Source organism: Diadema antillarum, unplaced genomic scaffold (assembly GCF_040938485.1).
Source record: "Diadema antillarum isolate AM-2024a unplaced genomic scaffold, OU_Dant_1.0 seq00000076_RagTag, whole genome shotgun sequence".
Classification (NCBI taxonomy): domain Eukaryota; kingdom Metazoa; phylum Echinodermata; class Echinoidea; order Diadematoida; family Diadematidae; genus Diadema; species Diadema antillarum.
The window spans coordinates 1346214-1369761 of record NW_027271170.1 but is presented as its reverse complement, the minus strand read 5'-3'; the positions used below and the strand labels follow the sequence as shown (position 1 = coordinate 1369761).

Below are 23548 nucleotides of genomic sequence, written 5' to 3'. Positions count from 1 at the left end.
AATCTGAAGTGAGATAAGACACGTCTTAATCTGAAGTGAGATAAGACATGTCTTAATCTGAAGTGAGATAAGACATGTCTTAATCTGAAGTGAGATAAGACATGTCTTAATCTGAAGTGAGATAAGACATGTCTTAATCTGAAGTGAGATAAGACATGTTTTAATCTGAAGTGAGATAAGACATGTCTTAATCTGAAGTGAGATAAGTTGTACACATTCAAGTAGATCAGAGTTTGATGCAACGCACACGATTATTTTTTCAATCTATAACTTTGTATTCAATTACCAGGTAATTGTTTTCGATATATGTATGTATTCCACAAAAAGATCGCCTGTTACATGCCTCACTTTATGAACCTTGGTTTAACCTGTCAATAAAAGGAGTAAACATATTACAATTTATTGACATTAAATGCACGTGTCCACTGTATAAAGCTTGTATATCTTATGCCCTACTTTTAGATTGATCTTTGCAAAATCCTCTCACCTTTGACCCCTGATATCAACCAGATTCTCACCTCTATCATATGTTCTGTAAAACTAATGTTTAATTGCCATGTGATCACTTTCTGGTTCATAATCACGTTGGTGTGGTTGATTGTAAGTCATAGGTCACAGTATCATACATGGTACTTGAAACTAACATTAGACAGCTCACATAAACATATCACACAGCAGAAGGACGACACAATCTACCACCACCAGCAGCACCTACCCTCGTGAATAGATACTTTATGAGGTAGCAACGTGTTAGCATCTAAATCTGACACTTTGCTAAGTTAAGGGCAGTCACACGATACAAATGCTCTGAGACTTTTTTAACATTTATTGACAAAATTAGTAAGAATTTTGGTGAACATCAATCCATCAGTAAGACGTATACACACATAGCATTTCACTTGCCATTCCATTACAGTATGACACAGGTAACCTATTGTATTGGCATAGAGTGTGTGAACACACTGGATTCCTGCTATTCATCTCGAGTTACAGGATGTGTTGGCAACTGTCTCAATAGCCGGGTTCACACGTACAAATTAGCGGGATGACGATCGCGATGCTCATCCCGAGTTTTTTGGCGAGCGTCCACACGTACCAAATTAGCGGGATAGCGATCGCGATCGGTATCCCGCTAATTTGGCGAGCGTCCACACGTACCGAATTATCCCGCTAATTGCCGATAGATATAACAGCAAAGCCTGCAAACTGGGTCACACAGCGCCCTTCTCTATCACTGCCTGCGCGCACTTACCTTTGTCCATTGTCTTTTACGCGTCAGTGGTGTGGTTCGCGCGCTGTTGTTATTGTACTCCAAAGAGGTGAAGGACCTCTTCGCAGAGGCCTCGCTGTTGTGATGTGCGTATTGCATGATGGGATGTAAAAACTCGAGATTCTAATCCCGACCGTTCACACGTACCAGCGCGGGGCCAATTATCCCGCTAATTGACGAACCAGCGCAAGATTTCTTGGGATTAGCATCGCGATGCTTATCCCGCTAATTTTCGGTTTTTTTCTGTCCACACGTGCAAAAAACTCGGGATGACGATCGCGATGCAAATCTCGAGATTTGTATCCCGCTAATTGGTGTACGTGTGAACCCGGCTACTGACATGAAATACCATTGGAAAATCATGCACCTAAGAAACTACACTGAAGTATCCAAACATCCATACACAGTGTATAACATGCCCACACCTCAAGATGAAATGTTTCGAGTTCCTCTTGGTCTGTTTTAAACAGTTTGACATGATATAATTATTGTCTATCAAATGTTCAGAATGCAATACATGTATAATAGCTTTTAGAAGAAAAGATGCAGTTAAAGGAAGTGACCAGTTGACAAAATGAAAAGAGATTTCACTGTTTTCATTTGTAAGATAAAACACTTTAGATACTTTTAACCACTGGATCATCAAATCTACATAACTATAGGTATGTTTCACTTGGGCAGAGAAAATAGCACACATTATAACCTTTCTAATCTACTAAATGAATGAAATAAATAATTTATAGACATTCTGCATGTCTGTCTTTGTACCTGGGCCTTGGTTTACAGCTAGTTGTCTTGTGATGATGTGAGTTACCATGGTATGTGATCTACACGTATACAGCCAATCCTTCTGATTCACCATATCCCATGAAACTTTACAGTGAGGAGTGAAAGATTCTGTGGTTTCATGTGGCATTTCCTACTCTAGCAACAAAAACATTGAGTATCATTGACCAATGTGTTTATTGAGCAGTCTGATGCAGGTCTTAAAGGGACTGTACAGTACTGGTTGAGGTGGAGATTCATGTTTTGAACATTTCTAAGTGAGAAAATGAGAAACCCCTTATGAAATATGAAAGGGCATGCAGTTTTAAGAAGGACTCAACATTTATTTGATGAAAATTGCTTTTCAAATTGCTGAGGTATCCAAAAAAGTGATAATATTAAAAGGCAACTGTCACGCCTATTATTGGGATCTCTTTGTTTCACCTTGTTTTTGGATATCTAAGCCATTTCAAAACCAATTTTCATCAAATAAACTTTTGATACCCCTTAGAATTGCATGCTCTTTGACATATCTCATAGAGTGGTTTCTGAATATCTTGCGAAACACTAAAAGCTAAATCCTTGCCTTGACCAGAACTGTACACACCCTTTAATGACTAACACTCTATAATTCTATCTTTTCTAAACTAGTTTATAATTATCATCATGTATACTCATTGCATGTTTGATTACAGGCTACAGATTGTATTATCAAAGATTAGGTAGAAAGACAAGTTACCATCAACTTTACCGACATCTTCACTGTATTTCAAACACAGCCTTGATCCATTCAACCAGTTCAAACTTTCAAACACATTAAGAAAAGCAATGTGCCTGGTAACAAGACTATTCTGCACATTCATAGAATAAATGATAATACCACAACACTAATTGAATGAATTCATTGTAATCAAAGGAAATGAAATGAGGAACAAAACATCCTCCTTGACTTACTTAAAGTTTCCCTTCAACTTAACCTCTCCCATTCTAGTATGTCACAAACAGATTGTTTCAAGGTCCTACGTCAAACAAAATCCTGGAGTGGAGGTTGTTTTGTTGTGATTTCTTTAGATGACTTCACAATTATTATCATACAAAAAGGAAGGTACAAACAATACTACATACATGATTTAGCCTTTGCATGACAACCATGGATTTATCTTGTTTCTTTCTTGTAGATCTGCATAATACAACCATGAATTTATAAAATCAAATGTTCAAAAGGTGCATATTCTAATAGAATAAGATCTGTTTGATATCATGTCACCACAATTGTACCTCACACTTGCTGTTCGCCCTCCATTCGTTGCAAAATAAATGTCACAACATAATTATGCTCCAAAAAGAAGAATAGTTAATATTGAATTATTCATTATATCCCTACAGTGAGTAAGGAAGGTCAATATAACATTTGTTTCATTTCTTTGTCTGCTCAACACAGATATAAACACTAGATTTCAAAAACAAGAAAGCTATATGGCATCATTTACATCAATAATTTCTCATACTGCAATTTTCTATTCATCACATTCTTGTTTTCAAGCTGACTTTAAAAGTCAAGCTAATGTACAGGCAAAATATAAAAATATATGTTTATGGTCGATCAGTATTTAATAATTTGTCTGACAAATTGTAAATCTGGATTAATAAAAACTAAATCATTAGAGTATGCATTTGTGTAGAATAAGTGAATCATATACACGCTATTTAACACTCACTAAACGTTGAAAGGAAAGGTTCCACTTTGACAAACATAGTAGTAGTTACAAACATTGACAAACAACATATTTAGAGCATTCTTGGACTACACCTTTGAGTTTCATCATTCACCATGTGCAAAGCTGTTATTCAAGTCAAAAATATGCCACTATATACAGAGCTGTCCCAAAGAACAAAGGATTCCAGTCAGCAGATTGCAATAAGCATTGAGTGCCAAGCATCCCTCACTATCACTAAATGATCATTTACAGTAAGGATATGCAGACCTCAGTACATAATACATTTTACTGTAATATCTACATAATATATAACATAGATATGTTCACATAAAGCAGTAGTGAAGTATGGACATGGTCAGATTTGTGGTTGCTCTACAGAATGTATTTTATTTTTCAGTTCTCATATAAGTCACACTTCCATAGGATATAATGTCATAGATATGGGATCTCTACACCATATTCTCTGATCTATGATCATGATCAAAATAAATCATAAGTCTGTGGGAAAGGACATATGGAGATTTGATGTGGGAGTGTTTATAAGAACACATTCACACAAAATGCATAATTGTAGTTTTCATATATTTGCTAGCTTTGCTTTTTGCAATGTCACCTGTAAATAAATGTAGAATTGTGTGCAACACTTTGCTCCACTCAGTTACGTATTTCTATGCGTAATGTATATATGTCTCTACATCATAGCTAATTCATTCAAGTCACATCCACACTACTCCCCGTAAATTACCCTCAAATAAATGCAAATAATTATCGTGATGGCTGACTATATAGAATGCACTCTGCTTGCTGTACCATGTATACGTATGCAAGATTTTTACCACATATTACATTACTCCATGACTTCATGTGAAAGTAACACTGTATAGAATATAAGTTAACTAGATAAAATAGTTTTTTGTTTTTCGTTTTGGAAGATGTGCAGATTCATTTCCAAGACTTTAATTTGGCAGTATTCTGGTCTGGTAACTTTGTTTCAATCTTTAATGTTTGCTGGATGAGCAAAGTGCACATAATGAAAATACCCACCATCATGAGATGTTAACACTGTACACTCTCAGCAGCATTCTACATTCCACATCATGTGTTCTGACAGGCTTTGTAATTCTTGTAACAAATAAACAGATATCACATAATTGCCTCTACATTAGCCACAGCAGAATATAGAGGAGCTGTTGCTATGGCAACCAATAATCACTGACAGTCTACCAGGTAGCAACCATGACCATCCATGATTTCTGAACGTCTACATTCCTTTGACAACAAGATTACAGACTCCAGTATTCATATCTTGTTTTGATATTTCATATTCACTTGCCATTTTTACAGCACAGATTATACAGCACATGATGTTCACATCTTGATATAAAAATTCAGTCATGAATGACAAGATATACTTCTATGTAGATATTCAGACTTGAAATAAAATCAGGAAAAAATTATAAAACTAATCAGGTAGATATTCAATGAGCTTTGAGCTGGTTTTGAATCACAGCTAAATCTAGCTCACTTTACAAGATTGCTAAACAGTCAATACCTTTGATATCATTTCAGAGTTTTGTCTGTTGACTGGAGTTTGTTTCAAAGAATCTTCACTATCATCTGTACTAGGCTAGTATTCACTGACATAAACCCCCAGAAAAGGACAAAGAAATTCATCTTACTTGTTACAGGTTGAAACCAATAATTGCTCAAAGCTTTCCAAAATTTACATGTGATGCCACCATGTAGATATGAAGGGATAGTATAGTACTGGTTAAAGGTGAGGACTCGGCCTTTAACTTTTTGCAAGATGCTTAGAAATTACTTTAAGAAATATGAAAGAGCACTCAATTCTTAGAGGAATTCAAAGATTATTTGATGAAAATCGGTTTTCAAATGTCTAAGATATCCAAAAAAAAAGTAAAAAAAAAAATGGGTCCCATTTTTTATTAGGATCAATTTGTTTTGGATATTTCAGCTATTCCAAAACCAATTTCCATCAAACAAACTTTGAATTCCTCTTCAAATACATGTAGTATGCTCTTTCTTATCTCCTAGGAGGTGGAAAAAAAAAGGTGGAAACCTGAAGCGCCATCTCAGTCATTGGTGTCAATATCATCCCCAAACTCCACCACGTGATTGCAAATTGTAGTTTTAATTTTTTTTCAGTTAGAGTCTCCAGGTGACATTTCAAAAACCTGTTAAAATCCACATTAAAGATTATATTACAATGTTCACTAATAGAATATTATTATAATGGGCAGTTTTGCAAGAAAACATTGGTCTTATGAGACAGCTGCACTAATGTCTTTATCCAAACATTCAGTTTTTGTGCAAATAAGGAGTAAATAGTTGACTCCCCAACTTTGTCTCCAATGAACAGGCAGTAAACTCAGCAATTGAAGTTCATCAGACTTTCTCAGCAACATTAAAAACACAAAATGCAATTTGAAAGAATTTGAGCATTCTCCTCATGGAAATTGAGCTTAAACAGACATGATTTCAGGAGATTGTAACCTAAATGTTGTGAGTGACAACTTTTCATTAATTTCTTTTTACAGCTTAAATACATAAAAACATGTCTGCTAGTAAAGACACAAATGCCACAGAAATTGAATTCCTCAGAAAGCCACCCTCCTTCAATATACCCAACTTCGTAACAAGGTTGTATAAAAGTCAGAGCCACATAAATGCCAGAGTCAGTGTTTCATCCACAACTACGTTGACACTTTGTATTGAGGTCAAAGGTCAAAATAGGGTTTTGTTTTAAAACACCTCAGAGACAGATCAAGTAAGTATAATGGAATAAAGTCAGCAAACTTAATGGTGTCTGAAATTGAATCATACCAACATAGAAACGTGTGGATATCTATCAACAAGAATGAAATATGAGAAGTAAACACAACCGTTAGAAGAATGAGTGAATGAGACCCAGTAACCATCTTTGAGAGAATCAAGCAATTTCTTGTCAGAGAATCACATCCAAGTTTTTAGTCAGTCTGTGAGAGAGGTGATAGATTTCACCTGTAGAGTGTAGGAGGCCATTAGTGGCATACACAATTCTTTGGCGATGTTAGAACAGTCAGCAAAGATTCAACTGTCAAGGTGATTTCCTGGTACTGTCTGACGAATGGATATCTACATCAGATCTTCCACATGGTACCACTTGACTATATCTTCAATGGACCAGTCCATCATGATAGAAGTCTAGATGGTGTATAGCATCTTCTACATGATACCACTTGACTTTTTCAACTGAGAAGTCCATCTTGATAGAAATCTAGATGAGATCCTTCACACAATCCCCCCTGACTGTTCGAATGGACCAGTCCATTTACATAGAAGTGTAGATGGTGTATAAGATCCTTCACATGATACCACTTGACTGCTTCACCATACAAATTAATTTTGATAGGAGTCTACATAAGATCTTCTAGATGATACCACCTGACCGTTTCAACGGACAAGTCCATTTTGTTGAGGGGGATGTGAGTGGCTCCCATGAAAGCATTTTCCTTGAGAAGATCTGAGTTCCAGACAGTGAGATGAAGATTCCTCCTCTCAATTTCTTGGCGAGAAAACTTGTACACCAGCTGTAACATTGGGAACACAAGAAAAATAAGATGACATGAAACACTTCACACCAGCACAAGAAAAACACTTTACACCAAGACAATAAACACTTTACACCAGAACATTAAACATTTTACACCAGGACAATAAACATTTTACGCCAGGACATGAAAGATGAACTGCAGCTGTCAATCATACCTCACTAATCAAACAACTCATGAAAAAAAAAGATATCACACACATCAATCCGAGTGTCCCCTGATTTGTTTGTTTGTTTGTTTTCTTGATATATCAATCACATATTTATACATTCACAGAATTAAACAAAGTTGTCATTAGTATTGTTTGTTATATGAGTAGTTTAAAAATCCATACAAACTAAGGCATATTTCTTTTTTCACTCATCTCAACATCCAAATTCATGGAGGGTAAATCACACCAATATCATCATCTTGTTACTTGCATAAAATACATGCTGAAAATTGATTTAGAGTGAACCAAACTATGTTGAGCTTCATACAAAAGGAGTATGAGTATATGCCATGCAAAAGTGTTAACTTAAGACAGAGCTTGTAATACACTGGATAACATGGGCTGAGTTTTTTCTTAAATGGAAAGTAATTGTTGACAATCCTAATAGACAGTGATTCATGTTCAACTCAATTCCTCCATTACCTCTTTTCTCTATTAACAATGAAGTATTTCTGAGTCACTGCTGATTATTTGTTTGTGAGTTGAATGAATCTTTGTAATTGGTTCCATGACCTTTGCTCCTGCCACAATTGTTTCCATAAAATATCTGCATGCTAAACCAAACATATACATTCTACCCACAAACATTACCTTAACCCTAATCTTAATCCTCACATCAAACTTAACCTAAAATCCTATCACAACCTTAACCCTCGCCCTAATTGTAGGTCCTTGGAGAAAATAAGACCAGAGCAAATCTCATGTCACAGTGTAATCACTCCACTATTAAACCACAAACAATAAATACTGACTTCACTTGTCCGTTGGTTACAACACATGGCTAACAGGTACATACATGAATTACATTTTTGTTTTCTATGTTCTGATGTTCTTGAAAACGGTAAGAACTCACCATTTCATTGTAGGTAGGATTGCGTGTCTTGCGAACCACTCTCGTCTTTCGCTTGGTAGTCTTCTGGGGGTCAGGGGTCAGATACGTCTTGACGTACGGGTCAGGATCTCCTCCATCCGTTGACCCCTGGAGACAGGTCAAAGGTCACAGGACACACAACATTTGAAACTTATTTCCATCCATTCCATAAGTAGTGCACTGCAGTCTGTACAATTCTTTTGAACCAACCATATTCCATTTACTTGAATTAGCGGGCAGACCATTGTTTCATTTAAACCTGATGAGAACCACCATGCAGAGAACTCGTATTCAAGATCAACTAGAAATAGAGCTTTTCCCAGTAAAATAATCTTCAACAGATTATTTAAAGACTGATAATTTAGGACTGAGTTTTTCCTTTCTTACAAATGTGAAACACTGTCAAAGTTCAGGCATGTGTGCGAAACAGCAGAGTTCTTGTCATCATATTGAATTGACTCTTTGGTGTGAAACTCACCAAATCCTTTGCATGCATGACCATGATGAAGAGCGCCCCCTGTCTGTACTGGATAGCAAGTTTGACCTGGCCACCAATCTGACCTCCTTTAGAGTGAGTAGCCGCCTCTTCCTCCTCATCAGGTGTAGCTGTGAAATAATCACATTTAAAAATTAGTCCTCTTCAGGTGTAACCGAGATACAATCACATTATAGAATTAGTCTCAACAGGTGTAGCTGTGATACAATCACATTCAAAAATTAGTCCTTGTCAGGTGTAGCTGTGATACAATCACATTCAAAAATTAGTCCTGGTCAGGTGTAGCTGTGATACAATCACATTCAAAAATTAGTCCTGGTCAGGTGTAGCTGTGATATAATCACATTGAAAAATGTAATTAGTTCTCGTCAGGTGTAGCCGAGATACAATCACATTTAAAAATTAGCTCTCGTCAGGTGAGAATACATTCCTGTCTTCCTAGTGTGTGTTTGTGAGGGAAATCTTAATGTGTCTGCATACACTATGTATGGATGAGAGTTTTAATCTTTAACTTCCTTCCCATTCTTACTTTACATAATTCTTCACTGGTTTCTTGTTTCTATCTAATATGCCTCAAGCAGTGGGTCAGTAATACACAAATATAACATATGGCATAAACTAGGACTTTGCCACAGCAACAAAAAACATATGAGTAATAGAAAACACATGACCACACAATCCACATCCTGCAATACTTTGACATTTGAATATTAAATTAATCCCTTGCAGCAGCTCCAGGAAAGCTATACTGAGATCAATATTACAACTAATGCCACCAGTAGCTATTCACAATCAATACCTTCTGAAGCATAGTTGCTTTGAAGGCCTTATTGAAGAATAGAGCAATCATAAGCAGTGCAAAAATAGTCAACAGTGGGTAAGAATATGAATATTGCAAATTGATTAATAGTATGACAGAATCTACAATGACTTTGAAAGATTTATTTCTCACCTTTGACCTTATCACTTCCTGCCTGGCCTGCATCTTTCTCATCTCGTAGAGACGGATGGAAAAATGTGTACACCAAGTCACACTATGGGAAAGACAAGTCAAATTGATAGGTAAAAATGTGTACACCCAAGTCACACTGTGGAAAAGACAAGTCAAAATGATAGGTAAAAATGTGTACACCCAAGTCACACTGTGGGAAAGACAAGTCAAAATGATAGGTAAAAATGTGTACACCCAAGTCACACTGTGGGAAAGACAAGTCAAAATGATAGGTAAAAATGTGTACACCCAAGTCACACTGTGGGAAAGACAAGTCAAAATGATAGGTAAAAATGTGTACACCAAGTCACACTATGGGAAAGACAAGTCAAATTGATAGGTAAAAATGTGTACACCCAAGTCACAGTGTGGGAAAGACAAGTCAAAATGATAGCTAAAAATGTGTACACCCAAGTCACACTGTGGAAAAGACAAGTCAAAATGATAGGTAAAAATGTGTACACCAAGTCACACTATGGGAAAGACAAGTCAAATTGATAGGTAAAAATGTGTACACCCAAGTCACACTGTGGGAAAGACAAGTCAAAAGGATAGGTAAAAATGTGTACACCCAAGTCACACTGTGGAAAAGACAAGTCAAAATGATAGGTAAAAATGTGTACACCAAGTCACACTATGGGAAAGACAAGTCAAAATGATAGGTAAAAATGTGTACACCCAAGTCACAGTGTGGGAAAGACAAGTCAAATTGATAGGTAAAAATGTGTACACCCAAGTCACACTGTGGAAAAGACAAGTCAAAATGATAGGTAAAAATGTGTACACCAAGTCACACTATGGGAAAGACAAGTCAAATTGATAGGTAAAAATGTGTACACCCAAGTCACACTGTGGGAAAGACAAGTCAAAATGATAGCTAAAAATGTGTACACCCAAGTCACACTGTGGAAAAGACAAGTCAAAATGATAGGTAAAAATGTGTACACCAAGTCACACTATGGGAAAGACAAGTCAAATTGATAGGTAAAAATGTGTACACCCAAGTCACACTGTGGAAAAGACAAGTCAAATTGATAGGTAAAAATGTGTACACCCAAGTCACACTGTGGAAAAGACAAGTCAAAATGATAGGTAAAAATGTGTACACCAAGTCACACTGTGGGAAAGACAAGTCACAATGTTAGATAAATGTACTCTCATACTCTGATTGTCTCTATCTCTCATTGAAGTAAATTTGATCACTCAGCAGTCATGGACATCCTATTCTCTATACTGTCTGATTGCCCAGAGTGAAAAGTGTGCCAAGGTTTTATATCAATACTGTAAAACGAGGAATGTTTGTGTGCATTTTAATTTCACGAATTTCGCGAGCGTCAACATTCTCGAAATTAAATTGCACACTAAAATTCTAGTCTACACAATATGCATGGGATGCCAGTGGTAATTTGTGAAAATTTCATGCCACTAGAAAGGCCATAGGCTCCAATTCGCAAAATTTTCATGCCACGAATATAATTATAGTGTTTTACAGTACATCTCCAGCTGAGAAGCATAAGGGATTAACTCCAGCAATTTTGATCAACATGATCCATTCCAATTTAATTTTATTTTCAAATCTTGACTCCACTTACTGCAGAGAATGATTATCAAAGTCAATTTTTGCTCAATATTACACTGACTTTTATCAACAAAGTAAAATCACACACAGACAGGAGAAGTTTCTTCAAAATTAATTATATATAGAGATGTACATGATAAGAGTTATAGGATTTGAAAATTTTGTTTTGTCAAAAACAAAAAAACAGAAATATGAGTCAGAACTGTGCATTCATAAACTGGATGAGATAAAAATGTCAAATGTCATCTCTCATTACCGTCCAAGGAAATGCAACCAAATTTATTAGAAATGAAATGTGAAACAAATCAATATTGTGCACCAAAATTAACCCTAACTAGGCCGGGCTATTTAGGTAGTTGATATAGCCGGGGGGGGGGGCCTCCCAGGCCCCCCCTCAAGATCTCGGCCGTCGACCGCGCGATCGCGACGAAAATTGGCACACACATTGCCTATGATGTAATCTAAAATACCATGAAGTTAATTTTTCAAAAAATCATCATTTATGCTAAATCATGCTAATTTATGCATGATGATGCATAAAATCAGACTATTTGATATAAATCACAAAATAAAGCACAAAACAGGCACATTTTTTGTGTAAATATTCCTTTTAGTGTCCTTAGCAAATGTAATAAAAAAAATTGTGATATCAGAAAAAATTCTTAAGTATTTTATTGTTTTTTTTTAATTTCTTATGTATTTCTCTGTTTATTCGACTTTATGTTTTTCATTGTTTTTTCGATGAAATTTGTCCACGACATCGCTCTAAACAAGAAAATATGTTATTCATTGATTTTAATCAATAAAACACCAAAATAATCATGCTTTTATGAAATTCGCCTGTAAGCACAGTTTGCATTGAAATTGTACACGAATTAACGTTTTTGAGCAATTTTTGGTCTGACGTGCATGTACATAATTATGCGTAACTTCGAGACCGCGCGCCCGGGCGTAGCAAATTTGGTGTCAAAAGATGCGGGAGACTCGAAAGAAAAAAGTCATGAAATGTCGCGGTGATAGCTTTCTGCGATTGCAATACATCGCGCGGAACGTCGAGGGGGGGGCCTCGGAGGCCCCCCCCCCGGCCTAGTTAGGGTTAAAGGATTACCTGTGAGACAGCTGGAGGCATAGTAAAGAGCCACTGCAGGTAACGTTCCAGTTCTTTCTTTCTTCTCTCAGCCACCTGCTTGACATGAGTACGCCCCACCCTCCTATGAGAGAGAAGAGGAGGGAGGCCATACTGTGGGTACAGCAAGCCAAGCTTGTCATGGAGCTCCTCAAACTCACTGTACCGTCGAAAGATAAAGGTTGGCACCGTAGACCCCTCCCTCAGGATACGAACAATGTAGACCTAGGAGAGAGCAGTCAGAAACTTGTTAGTTTAGGGAACACAAAGTAGTCATTGTGGCAAGGCTAGTTACAGGAGTAAGTACTCCATTTTCTTAACATAAAGTACAAAATAACACAACCAGTGACTCTTGCAGTAAAACACCAGGAAACATTGTACTACAGCAAAGAGGTGGGGAAGAGATATTGCACAGTCCAGTGACTTCCTGAAAATTAGGAGAAGAGCAATGTGACTGTATGGGGAAGAAATATCAGGTGACAGCAGGGGGGACAGTCAGGTGACTTCACAAGAAAAGTCACACGAATCTGTTGGCCAAGTTACTGTCAAAGAGTTTGGTGATTCTAGAAAGCAAAAAAAAAAAATAAAAAAAAATGGGTGTGTTCATTCTACTCAGAAGACTAGGCAAACGTAATGGAATGGCTTGTGTTTGCTGCATAAATCAATTAGTGAAGGAAAAAGAACCTTTATACTACCATTTATAGAACATCCTCAGTCTGAACAGGACACCAGCATACAGCATCAAGACAGCATGATGAGTCCTCGGCATTCAAGAACATTTTGGGGGTCATCTTGTCTTTCATAAAACACCTTAAGTTGTTCTAGCTCACACAGCCTTGTCAATCGTACACAGCTAACATCTAACATCCTGTCACCATGATTAAAAAAAAAAGAAGTAACAAGCGCCCACTAACTCGATTAGCATCCATCCAATGTTATTTTAATGACTGGTTATGTTTATTTTCTATTTCTCTCTGTTTTCATATCTCTTCTGGACACTCACATAATACTTCTCTGTTTCATATCTCTTCTGGATGCCAAACACAGCAGCAGACGTGATCTTCCCATCAGTAGCAAGACTGATATATGAAAAGAACAAAACAATCATACTACATGTTAGTGTAGTCACTTTGTCAGGAAAGTACCACACACAAGGATAGATGACAAATTTGATGACTGCATACAATCAAGAGGAATGCTAAATATCACAGTATTCAATAGATATTTTTAAGCCCTATGATTATGGAAAAACCAGTCATAATAATTGAAACAAACTTTTGAACAAGTCCCTGGGAAACAAATAGCAAATACTACTTCTGGCCCATACTTGTACACAAAATGGTCCTTTTGACATTAATTTGACATGTTTACATTATACAAATTCAATAGGAGTGAGTCACACAACACAATATCTACATTCCACATCATGATATCCACACTGTGGCCTCCTTCAATTTAACATTACTCATTCCTAGAGAAGATAGATTTTTTTTTTTTTTTTCGGACAGACAGACCATTCTCAGGATTGAATGGATGTTGTGAAAAATGGGGAGTTATCAAACTGTATCAATAAGACAGTAATGGATACTTCAAAGCTATGAATACTAATTTCTATATGATTTCTCCTTTGTTGGTGGCAGAGAATGAACAAAAGTGTCAAAAGATGTTTCCTCTTATTGATACAGATGAGTGGATTGACAAGAAGATAGACAAAGACATAATGCTGTCATCACCCTTTAGGGGCAGAGACACAGTAGGCAAACATTAATAGTAACCACATTCCATTCTTCAAACTTCTACAGGAGACCTGGCAAGATTCCTGGAGTCCATCCAGTTGGCACTTGACAAACTAGACGATACTATGAGTGTAATAATTTGAGTGTAGAGATAAACAAGCACACACATCTCACCTGTATCTCTTGGGAGCAAAGGAGAGTTCTGTGCTACTTGACGCAGAGAAGCTCATCTGGGCCAGATTGTGGAAGAAGAAATTGATCTGAGTTGACTTGGCTCCGAGGCTTGCTTCAATCATTCTACAGGAAAGAAAAGATCACATACCATTCTGTGAGTGTTTAAATAAAGTAACAAAACCATCATAATTGATAATATCTATCCTTTGGCATGAATATTTTATTTTCTTTTGGGGGTGAAGAGGGGGGGGGGGGGGGGGGGGGTACTGTCAACAAAATTGATACGAACAAAGACTCGAATTGATAAAGACCCCAGCCTTTTCTCATCTCATACTTAATATATTTAGTCTCATTTCACTTTGCACGTACACTGGAATCATACAGGCTATTAAAAACACCAGCCTTATCTTGCCTTGTAAACATACAAGATGTTAGACACACCAGACTTTAATAACTCAACCAGTAAGCACACAAGTTGTTTAGACACAACAGACTAAACTCACCTGGTAAACATGGCTGTGGCCTCCACATCACTAGCCTGAGGTTTAAGAGCATTTTGGACATACTTCAAGTCTTCAGCTCTGGACAGCTGAGATATCCCAGTGTTCAGCATCTGAGTGGAATCAGGAGTTTTGCTGTTTACAGTCACATGATTAGATTATTACCATGTTAAATAGCTTTAGTGACTAATTTATTCCAATCAAAAGCAATAGCAGTGAGCCTACAAGTATCCTCATGACACTGACAAACGCATTATAATGTACATGGCCATCAAAGGCCTTCACACTTTTACTCAACAAGCTAAAGGTCATCACACTATCACTAATCAAGCCAAGGGTCATCACACTATTACTCACCAAGCCAAAGAGATTGAAGAAGAGGTTTGCATGTCTGCGCACCAGGTTGAATGCCTCACAGCAGAGGTCGATGAACTCTTGGAAGCGACTACTTGACTTCTCTCCTCCATTGATGACATAGGCCATGTCAGACGTGAGAACAAAAGGAGTTCGGTCCCTGGGAGGGAGGGAAAGTGGGAGAGGCTGTCAGACTCTTGGTAAGAATACATGCACAGACAGGTGGTAGTAGCATTCTACGTACAAATGTACAACTTAAATGGCACTCTAATGGTAGACGCATAAAGTGACATCAGTGTACAGCTACCATGGCATACTTTGGTATCCAATACTTACATTGGAATGAAATCATATAACATTAAGTACAATGTAATGTCCTTCAACGAAAAACTACAATATGGCCTCACTTGACATGAAATCTTCCATACAGAGTCGAGAAGATTCCATGTTTTTTTGAAGGTACATGATGTATGTATGGATGGTGGTATGAATATCATGAGATTTGTGGTTCACCGTGTGATGAACTTGGAGCCTGTGGCCTTCTGATTGAAAACATTTCATGTCACATTCGTCACATATGTACCTCTTAATGTTTCCAAACATCTGGGCATTGCCAAGGAATTTGCCGAAGTCGACATGGAACATGTGACCTGTCTTTGTCACCATGATGTTGTCATTGTGACGATCACCGATCCCAAGGACGTAGGTTGCAACGCAGTAACCAGCACAGGAGTAGGTGAAGTTCTCTACCGCCTGTAGGAAACAGGAAAATAATATCACCACTTAACTTTGCATAGCTCAGTAGGCAACAGGAAAATATCACCGCTTAACTTTGCATTGCTCAGTGAAATACATGGATAGAACCCTAGGCATTGGTCTTGACATTGATCTTTATGGTCCGTATGCTGCTAAAAACTTAGACCAAGTTTAAACCCATGCCTGGGTCTAAAAGTGGGTTTTGGGGGTTTAAACCTGGGTTTAAACCACCAGTTTAGACCCAGGTTTAAACCCAGGTTTAATTTGTATTCTACTAAGTCCAGCTGTGGTCTAAATCGGGTTTAAATTAAACCTACCCTGGAGGAGGTTTATTTCGAGTTTAATACGAGTCTAACGATGACTGGTACGGGTACCAGCACACTGAGCGTGTGTTGTACAGATCAATGGCACGAAACGAGTGACTGGCTGGATACAGCATGCAGCTAGCTAGCCGGCCACACACACGCATATGTAGTACACACCAGATACGCCTAGGGGTCTACTACTTGTACACTTAGAAGAGACTCGAGATCTAGAAATACTACTACCTAGTACTACCTGTACTAATATAACATTAGTCTAGACCTTATACGATGAAAATAACCTGAAGACTAGACCAAGAACTCAATGTAAGGGGTCTGGAGGGTAGAGCCTGAGGTCAATCTAGGCATAGGCCTAGACTAGATCAAGAACCTAGATCGTAGGACCTATTCAAATACTAACGTTAGTAGCTAGACTACAATTGTAACGTTAGGACTAACGTTAGATCTAAAGTTAGTTTAGTGTGGTAGGTATCTAGGTAAAATCTACTTCTAATAATAATATTGAGACAGGGTTGATTGATAGGCCTATTTCCAAATTTTAGAATGGTTTCCATTTTTATTAACTGACAATCTTTCGGATGCTTAAGTGCACGCCTTAAGAGAAAAGCTTTTATTCAATTTCCTACCTCAAGCTCCTGGTTTGATCAATCGCCAATCCATTCCAAATTCACAATTCGATCGACATACTATAAACAGCCATGTCCCATCCAGCGCACACAGCAACCGTGCCGCCGGCCGGCGCGCGGCGCGATGGCTCTGCTGCTGGTACACTGAGCATTCAAAGCTAGCTAGCCAGGAATAATAGCGCTACGCTTACCATGTATCCTGTGATGTGCGCCGCACACGTAAACAAACAAGGAGGTACAGTATACTAATGTATAGACTACAGTGCTTTACGAGTCATCGCAAGCAAAAATACAGCATGCCCTTATTCGACATAAATACCCGTAAAAACTATTCACAATCCAAGAAAGTCACACTCATGTGGCTGATACACTGCCAATGATAAATTTAAGTGGATTTGTGGAACGAAAAGTACTCAGAGAGGGAGAGTTTCTTCTTCCACAGAGGGCACCATGGTGGCTTGACCCCAGACTATTTCGGGTTTAATTTAAACCCGAAATAGACTTGGGTTTAATTAAACCTCGCGAGCAGAATACAAAATTAAACCTCGGGTCCAGCTAAACCATAGGTGAGTTTAAAATGGGTTTAAACCTTGGTCTACAGTAGATATACAGGCCAATGAGTTCATTGCTTTCCTTTAATCCATATGTATTATGGCATTGTTTCATGGAAATATTCTCCTTTTTATCATTGAATGAAACACAATTGGAAGGTCATCAGGTAAAAAAAAAAAAACTGACATCAGACAAAAAAAAATGAAACCTCACAACATTCCACCATACTTGTAGAGAAGAGACAAAAAAAGAAACAAACCCTTTCAACATTCTATCTTCATGTGTGAATAATTGATGGATCATCCTACAGTGAGGTCTAGAAAATGACATCAAGTCCTATCTAACCTGTGTATGATGTTCTAGACAACTTAAGTAGAAATGGTGAATGTACATGTTTAAATTTGAAATTAATCCAAGATATGTGGTTCATGTAATGACACAGTCGTGCTCAGTCCATTACTTTAGCTGACATTCTGTCATCCCCTGTTTCTACTTAATGAGGCCAAGGCACAAATTTTGTTGAAATCAAGAGGATAAAAAAAAAGACACAAATGGTGCAGGATCTATAAAGGTTTAAATACAGTATAATAAGAATATCAAATGTTACATCAGCTATATGTGCACAAATAATTTATCAAATTCACAGTGACATACATAACAGGACACCCACTCATTTTATGTTACAATGTATGGTTATAAAATCTCTGATAGTTCAGCAGGGTTGTCTTTCAACATTCCAACTTTTTTAATACCTTCTGGTAGTTGAGTTCAGTAGGGTTGTGTTTCTGAAGCCACTCTGCTAGCACCTTGTCCTTAAAGGAACCAGTCACACCATGTTCTACCTGAATCTTACGAAGGGTCTCTGACTCTGGAACCAGCTCCACCAATCCTAAATGGTAGCAAAGATCAATACTTTCATCAACACCCAAATGACTGGTAGCAGAGATTAATTCATTCATTCACACTTTGAGCAAAGACCAAAACATTCATTCACATGTACATGTAAAATGAATGGTAGCAAAGATTAACATTATCTATTAACATTAAGCTAAGTGATAGCAAAGATCAATGTATTTACTCACACTTACTCTAGCAAAGATAAACTCATTCATGAATATTTAGTCAAACTTCAACCTCATTGTGGTCATCTCTCTTTTTCTCTGGACCATTTCTGACTCAGTGTTACCCAAGGTTCTCCACTTGAGTCAGTGTATCACCTAAGCTTCACGACAAAATCAAACTTAAAGACTCTCGCTATAACTGCTTGATTTTCAAATCAAAATCATTGAGTACATCACTGGTAGGAGGAAGATTTTAACCAACAGAGATTTCTAAAGGAGCAATAAAATGTTTTTCATGTTGGAAAGTCACAGGAAGTACATGCAGACTGAATGATAAAAATCTTCGTAGTATCATTATGAGAAACTACAAGTTTGTCACTGTTGTCAGTATGTCAGCTTTTCAAACTTGTCATCATCCCCTATCCAACATAAGAGAGACTGAAAGACAGACAGACAGACAGACACACACACAGACACACACACACATACACACAGAGTCAGAGAGAGAGAGAGCTGTCTAGACAAAAAGTAATCAAAGGAACGAATCTTGGCAGACAAGGAGAGTAGAATCTAACCTCTGTTAACCCCTGTGGTCATACATCGGAAGGTGACCATCCTCAGGTCCAGTCCATCGGCTAGCCACAGTTTGTCCATTATTCTAATCATCTGCATGGTCAGCATGTCTTGTCTCATGTCTTCTCCCGCCTGTCACAGACAGAGACAAAATTGCACTTGAGAATCATCCACTTGCTTGTCACAAACAGAAATACCTTAATGCTATAGGTCAATAACTTTTCACCCATGTATACAGTATATCTGGGGGGCATTTCATGAAGCGTTTTGTCAGATATTTTGTCTGACCAAATGTTAAAAGCTACTGAAATCCTTGCATCTGATTGGCTGGGAGCAAATTTGTCCGACAAGTTGTCGGACAAAAATGCTTCATGAAATGCCCCCCTGAAGATTAGTTCCAGTGTCATTCTCAAAGAAGGAACTCACAAAAATCACACAGATTACTTCACACTTCAATAACCAATGTAGCTACACATAATATCTGAATGACAAACACACTCACACGTATCAAAAGTCATCCTTAACTATATCTTAGAACACTTGATCAATACAATCAATACTTCTGCACAATCACATTTTAATAGATGACTCATTATTACACGTACTATAACAATAATAAATCAAGTTTAACTCGCAATGACAACACTCTCTCATAATCCACATTAAACATAACATCCCTAGCTCCAATTTACAACCATCTATTCCCTTAGTCCATCATGCACATCACATCTCACACACAGACTTCATAAACATCGCCATCTCAAATCTTTTTTACCTTAAACATCATGATGATATCTCCACCCAGTGGGTCAAAGTTGTGGAAGTTGAGTTTCAGAGGAACCGTGAAGGAGGAGAAGTATGAACACGCCTTTGTGACAAAAAGGGGAGAAGTATAATCATACTTTGTGATGAATTGGAAAAACATGAAGTCACTTGATAAAGTAAGAACAAATGAAAAACTTCAGCATTATTGATTTCCCTCGTATAACTGCCTTCCTTATAACCCAGCAAACGTTTTTCATAAGAGAGAATCCCAAACATCATTTACCACAATCATGTTTGCAATTACTGGTCACACTGTTATAAAAGTATCTAAAAAATTTTGCTTGAAGTGAGAAGAAAGCATTTTATCTGGAATTACTACTATATCCATTCAAAGTTAAAGGGACTGTACAGTACTGGTTGAGGTGGGGATTGATGTTTTGAACATTCTTAGAGTGAGATAATGAGAAACCTCTTACGAAATATGAAAGAGCATGTGATTTTAAGAAGTATTCAACGTTTATTTGATGAAAATTGGTTTTCAAATGGCTGAGATATCCAAAAAAGTGATAATAATAAAAGGCAACATGCCACAACATTATTAGGATCTCTATGTTTCACCTTGTTTTTGGATATCTCAGCCATTTCAAAACTGATTTTCATCAAATAAACTTTTGATACCCCTTAGAATTGCATGCTCTTTGGCATCTCATTCTGAATATCTCGCAAAACATTAAAAGCTAAATCCTCACCTGGACCAGAACTGTACAAACCCTTAAACCCTAAAAAGACTGGGCTATTTTGGTAGCTCGAAAGACTTGGGGGGGGGGGGGGGAGGGGGGGCCCTAATGGGCCTTAAGATCTCGGCTGTGGATCGCGCTATCGAGGCGAGAGCATTGCGTGTTGCAGAGCAATCACGCGAAATGTCTAGTCTTTTTAGGGTTAAACCCCAAAGCTATGATCATACGCATACAGGGGATGGTAAACAAATGATGGCAAAAGAAATATGTTTCACAGGTTTTGAGAAAGAATCTACTCAGTGAAAGCAGCACCCTTTTTATGTGGAATTCAGAGTATTCAGTGATTTGATGATATACATGTACATCACATGATACTGAAATAATCCTTTCAATTAAAGTGATTGTTACCTGGACTTCAATGCCATTGATCTCCAGACTTGGGTTGGTTGGAAGTCGGACCCTTTGAGACAAGTCAGGTGGGAGTGTACCAAGAGCTTTGTGAAGAAGAGCCTGAGAAGAGGAACCAATCAGATGACTACTCACTTAAGGTTGTCAAATCCATCACGAAAAAACAGGAACAAGAAACATGATACTACTCAATGATGATGGAAAAATGACTCAGTTATGTCTTATCCTTCCAGAGTTTAAATACAGCTGTATGCTCACTGTCCCAAGTTTTACATGGAACAATACATACATTGGAGCACATGGAACTAATAGTAAGTGAAGTCAAGGCTATGTGAAAGTCTTACACAGAGTGGTGCATACACTAGAGCACATGGAGCAAAACGAGAGGAAGACTGCTATACAGCCGAGTCACACTCACTGGTCGACTGGAATCCTTGGCTGCCTTGACTTGCTCTGCAATGTTACTCAGGTTCAACATGAGGGCATCCTGCTTACGAAACTGTTGCCGTAGCGATCTCCCACAGACGCTGAGAAGAGCACACAACACCATCTCTGCCCTCTGGCTGAACTTGTGATCATGTTTGCTGTCATGGAGGTACCTGACAAGAAATGCAAGCCCAGAGATCTGAATCAAGATATTCTACAACAGATAGGATGATGGCTTTATGAATTCCCAGGACAATTGATCTGAGAACGGTGATAAAAGAAAGTGATAAATTGCTGCTGTACATACAGAACATCTAGCCATGGGGAGAATGTCTTGAGTTGAAGAGTGAGTTTAATATGATTTCAGTAGCAGCAAATTATTGCCTTTATTTCAACGAGTAGTCCCACAACTTGTGTCCAAATGTCCCTTCTGTGCTAGACACCTATCTTAACATCTTTACATGTGACAGTTTGCAGATGCATTGTGCAAAGTTTGCAGTAAAAGGTCATAACTCACCAGTACAGGTATTGGGCAATTCAAACGCTGCTATGATAAGAGCTCTCTCAATGCAAAATTTGCAGTAAAAGGTCATAACTCACCAGTATAGGTATTGGGCAATTCGAATACTGCTAATAGCTCTCTCAAAGCAAAGTTTGCAGTAAAAGGTCATAACTCACTAGTATAGGTATTGGGCAATTCGGATACTGCTAATAGCTCTCTCAAAGCAAAGTTTGCAGTAAAAGGTCATAACTCACCAGTATAGGTATTGGGCAATTCAAACGCTGCTATGATAAGAGCTCTCTCAATGCAAAATTTGCAGTAAAAGGTCATAACTCACCAGTATAGGTATTGGGCAATTCGAATACTGCTAATAGCTCTCTCAAAGCAAAGTTTGCAGTAAAAGGTCATAACTCACCAGTATAGGTATTGGGCAATTCGGATACTGCTAATAGCTCTCTCAAAGCAAAGTTTGCAGTAAAAGGTCATAACTCACCAGTATAGGTATTGAGCAATTCGGATACTGCTAATAGCTCTCTCAAAGCAAAGTTTGCAGTAAAAGGTCATAACTCACCAGTATAGATATTGGGCAATTCGAATACTGCTAATAGCTCTCTCAAAGCAAAGTTTGCAGTAAAAGGTCATAACTCACCAGTACAGGTATTGGGCAATTCAAACGCTGCTATGATAAGAGCTCTCTCAAAGCAAAGTTTGCAGTAAAAGGTCATAACTCACCAGTATAGGTATTGGGCAATTCGGATACTGCTTAGAGCTCTCTCAATGAGGAAACTGGCCAGGGCTGAGTCATGGTAGCTTTCATACTTGAGGGCCTGGTGAAAGGAACGTACAGTGATAGGACTGAAAGATGAGTCCACATGGAAAAAGAATGAGATACGTATGGGACTCACTAACAGGATTTGAGCACTATTTACAACTCAAGACACTGTCTATCATTGTGGTTGCTCAAGTGTAATACTGTAAAAAGGCAAGATTTACTAGCAATGTTGCATAATAATCTTCACATGGATGCAAAAAAAGTCATGGTGTGAAAGTTTTTAAAGTGATACTTTCACCCTCAAAATATGTTTGTACAAATATCATCAATCCCATTGATGTACCCTGTAATTCAATCTAACACTGCTTTCTTCAATATAAACTGAATATGTTAAATCCAGTTACTGAAAGACTGCATCTTATTGTAGATTGAAATGTCAAAAGCATCATCTCTCCTACCATCTACTTTTAAATTCAATACAAAAATATATAAGATTATCAATTATTGACTCAACAACTAAGTAGCTTTTACATTTCATATAAGTCGACGTATCTACAGATAATCTACTGCAGTGGTACATGTAAAATGTATTTTCGAAAATATCAATTTTCCACAATATCAATTACTCTACATATTACATTACAC

At 37.6% G+C, this 23548-nt stretch overlaps 1 protein-coding gene across 1 annotated transcript in view; it reads right to left on the bottom strand.

The window, feature by feature from the left end:
* Window positions 1-5007: 5007 nt before the first annotated feature.
* LOC139726063 (phosphatidylinositol 4-phosphate 3-kinase C2 domain-containing subunit beta-like) overlaps window positions 5008-23548 on the bottom strand; it is a 53012-nt gene continuing 34471 nt past the window's right edge. The window contains exons 16-31 of the mRNA XM_071637146.1: window positions 22864-22958; window positions 21622-21802; window positions 21204-21305; window positions 20069-20161; window positions 19296-19425; window positions 18412-18548; window positions 15986-16155; window positions 15406-15562; window positions 15052-15161; window positions 14549-14671; window positions 13642-13717; window positions 12621-12863; window positions 9895-9976; window positions 8925-9052; window positions 8429-8554; window positions 5008-7343 (exon numbers count right to left, since the gene is read on the bottom strand). Of these exons, the coding sequence (XP_071493247.1) occupies window positions 7170-7343; window positions 8429-8554; window positions 8925-9052; window positions 9895-9976; window positions 12621-12863; window positions 13642-13717; window positions 14549-14671; window positions 15052-15161; window positions 15406-15562; window positions 15986-16155; window positions 18412-18548; window positions 19296-19425; window positions 20069-20161; window positions 21204-21305; window positions 21622-21802; window positions 22864-22958 (2127 nt within the window). The 3' untranslated portion in view covers window positions 5008-7169. The remainder of the gene's footprint in view (window positions 7344-8428; window positions 8555-8924; window positions 9053-9894; window positions 9977-12620; window positions 12864-13641; window positions 13718-14548; window positions 14672-15051; window positions 15162-15405; window positions 15563-15985; window positions 16156-18411; window positions 18549-19295; window positions 19426-20068; window positions 20162-21203; window positions 21306-21621; window positions 21803-22863; window positions 22959-23548) is intronic.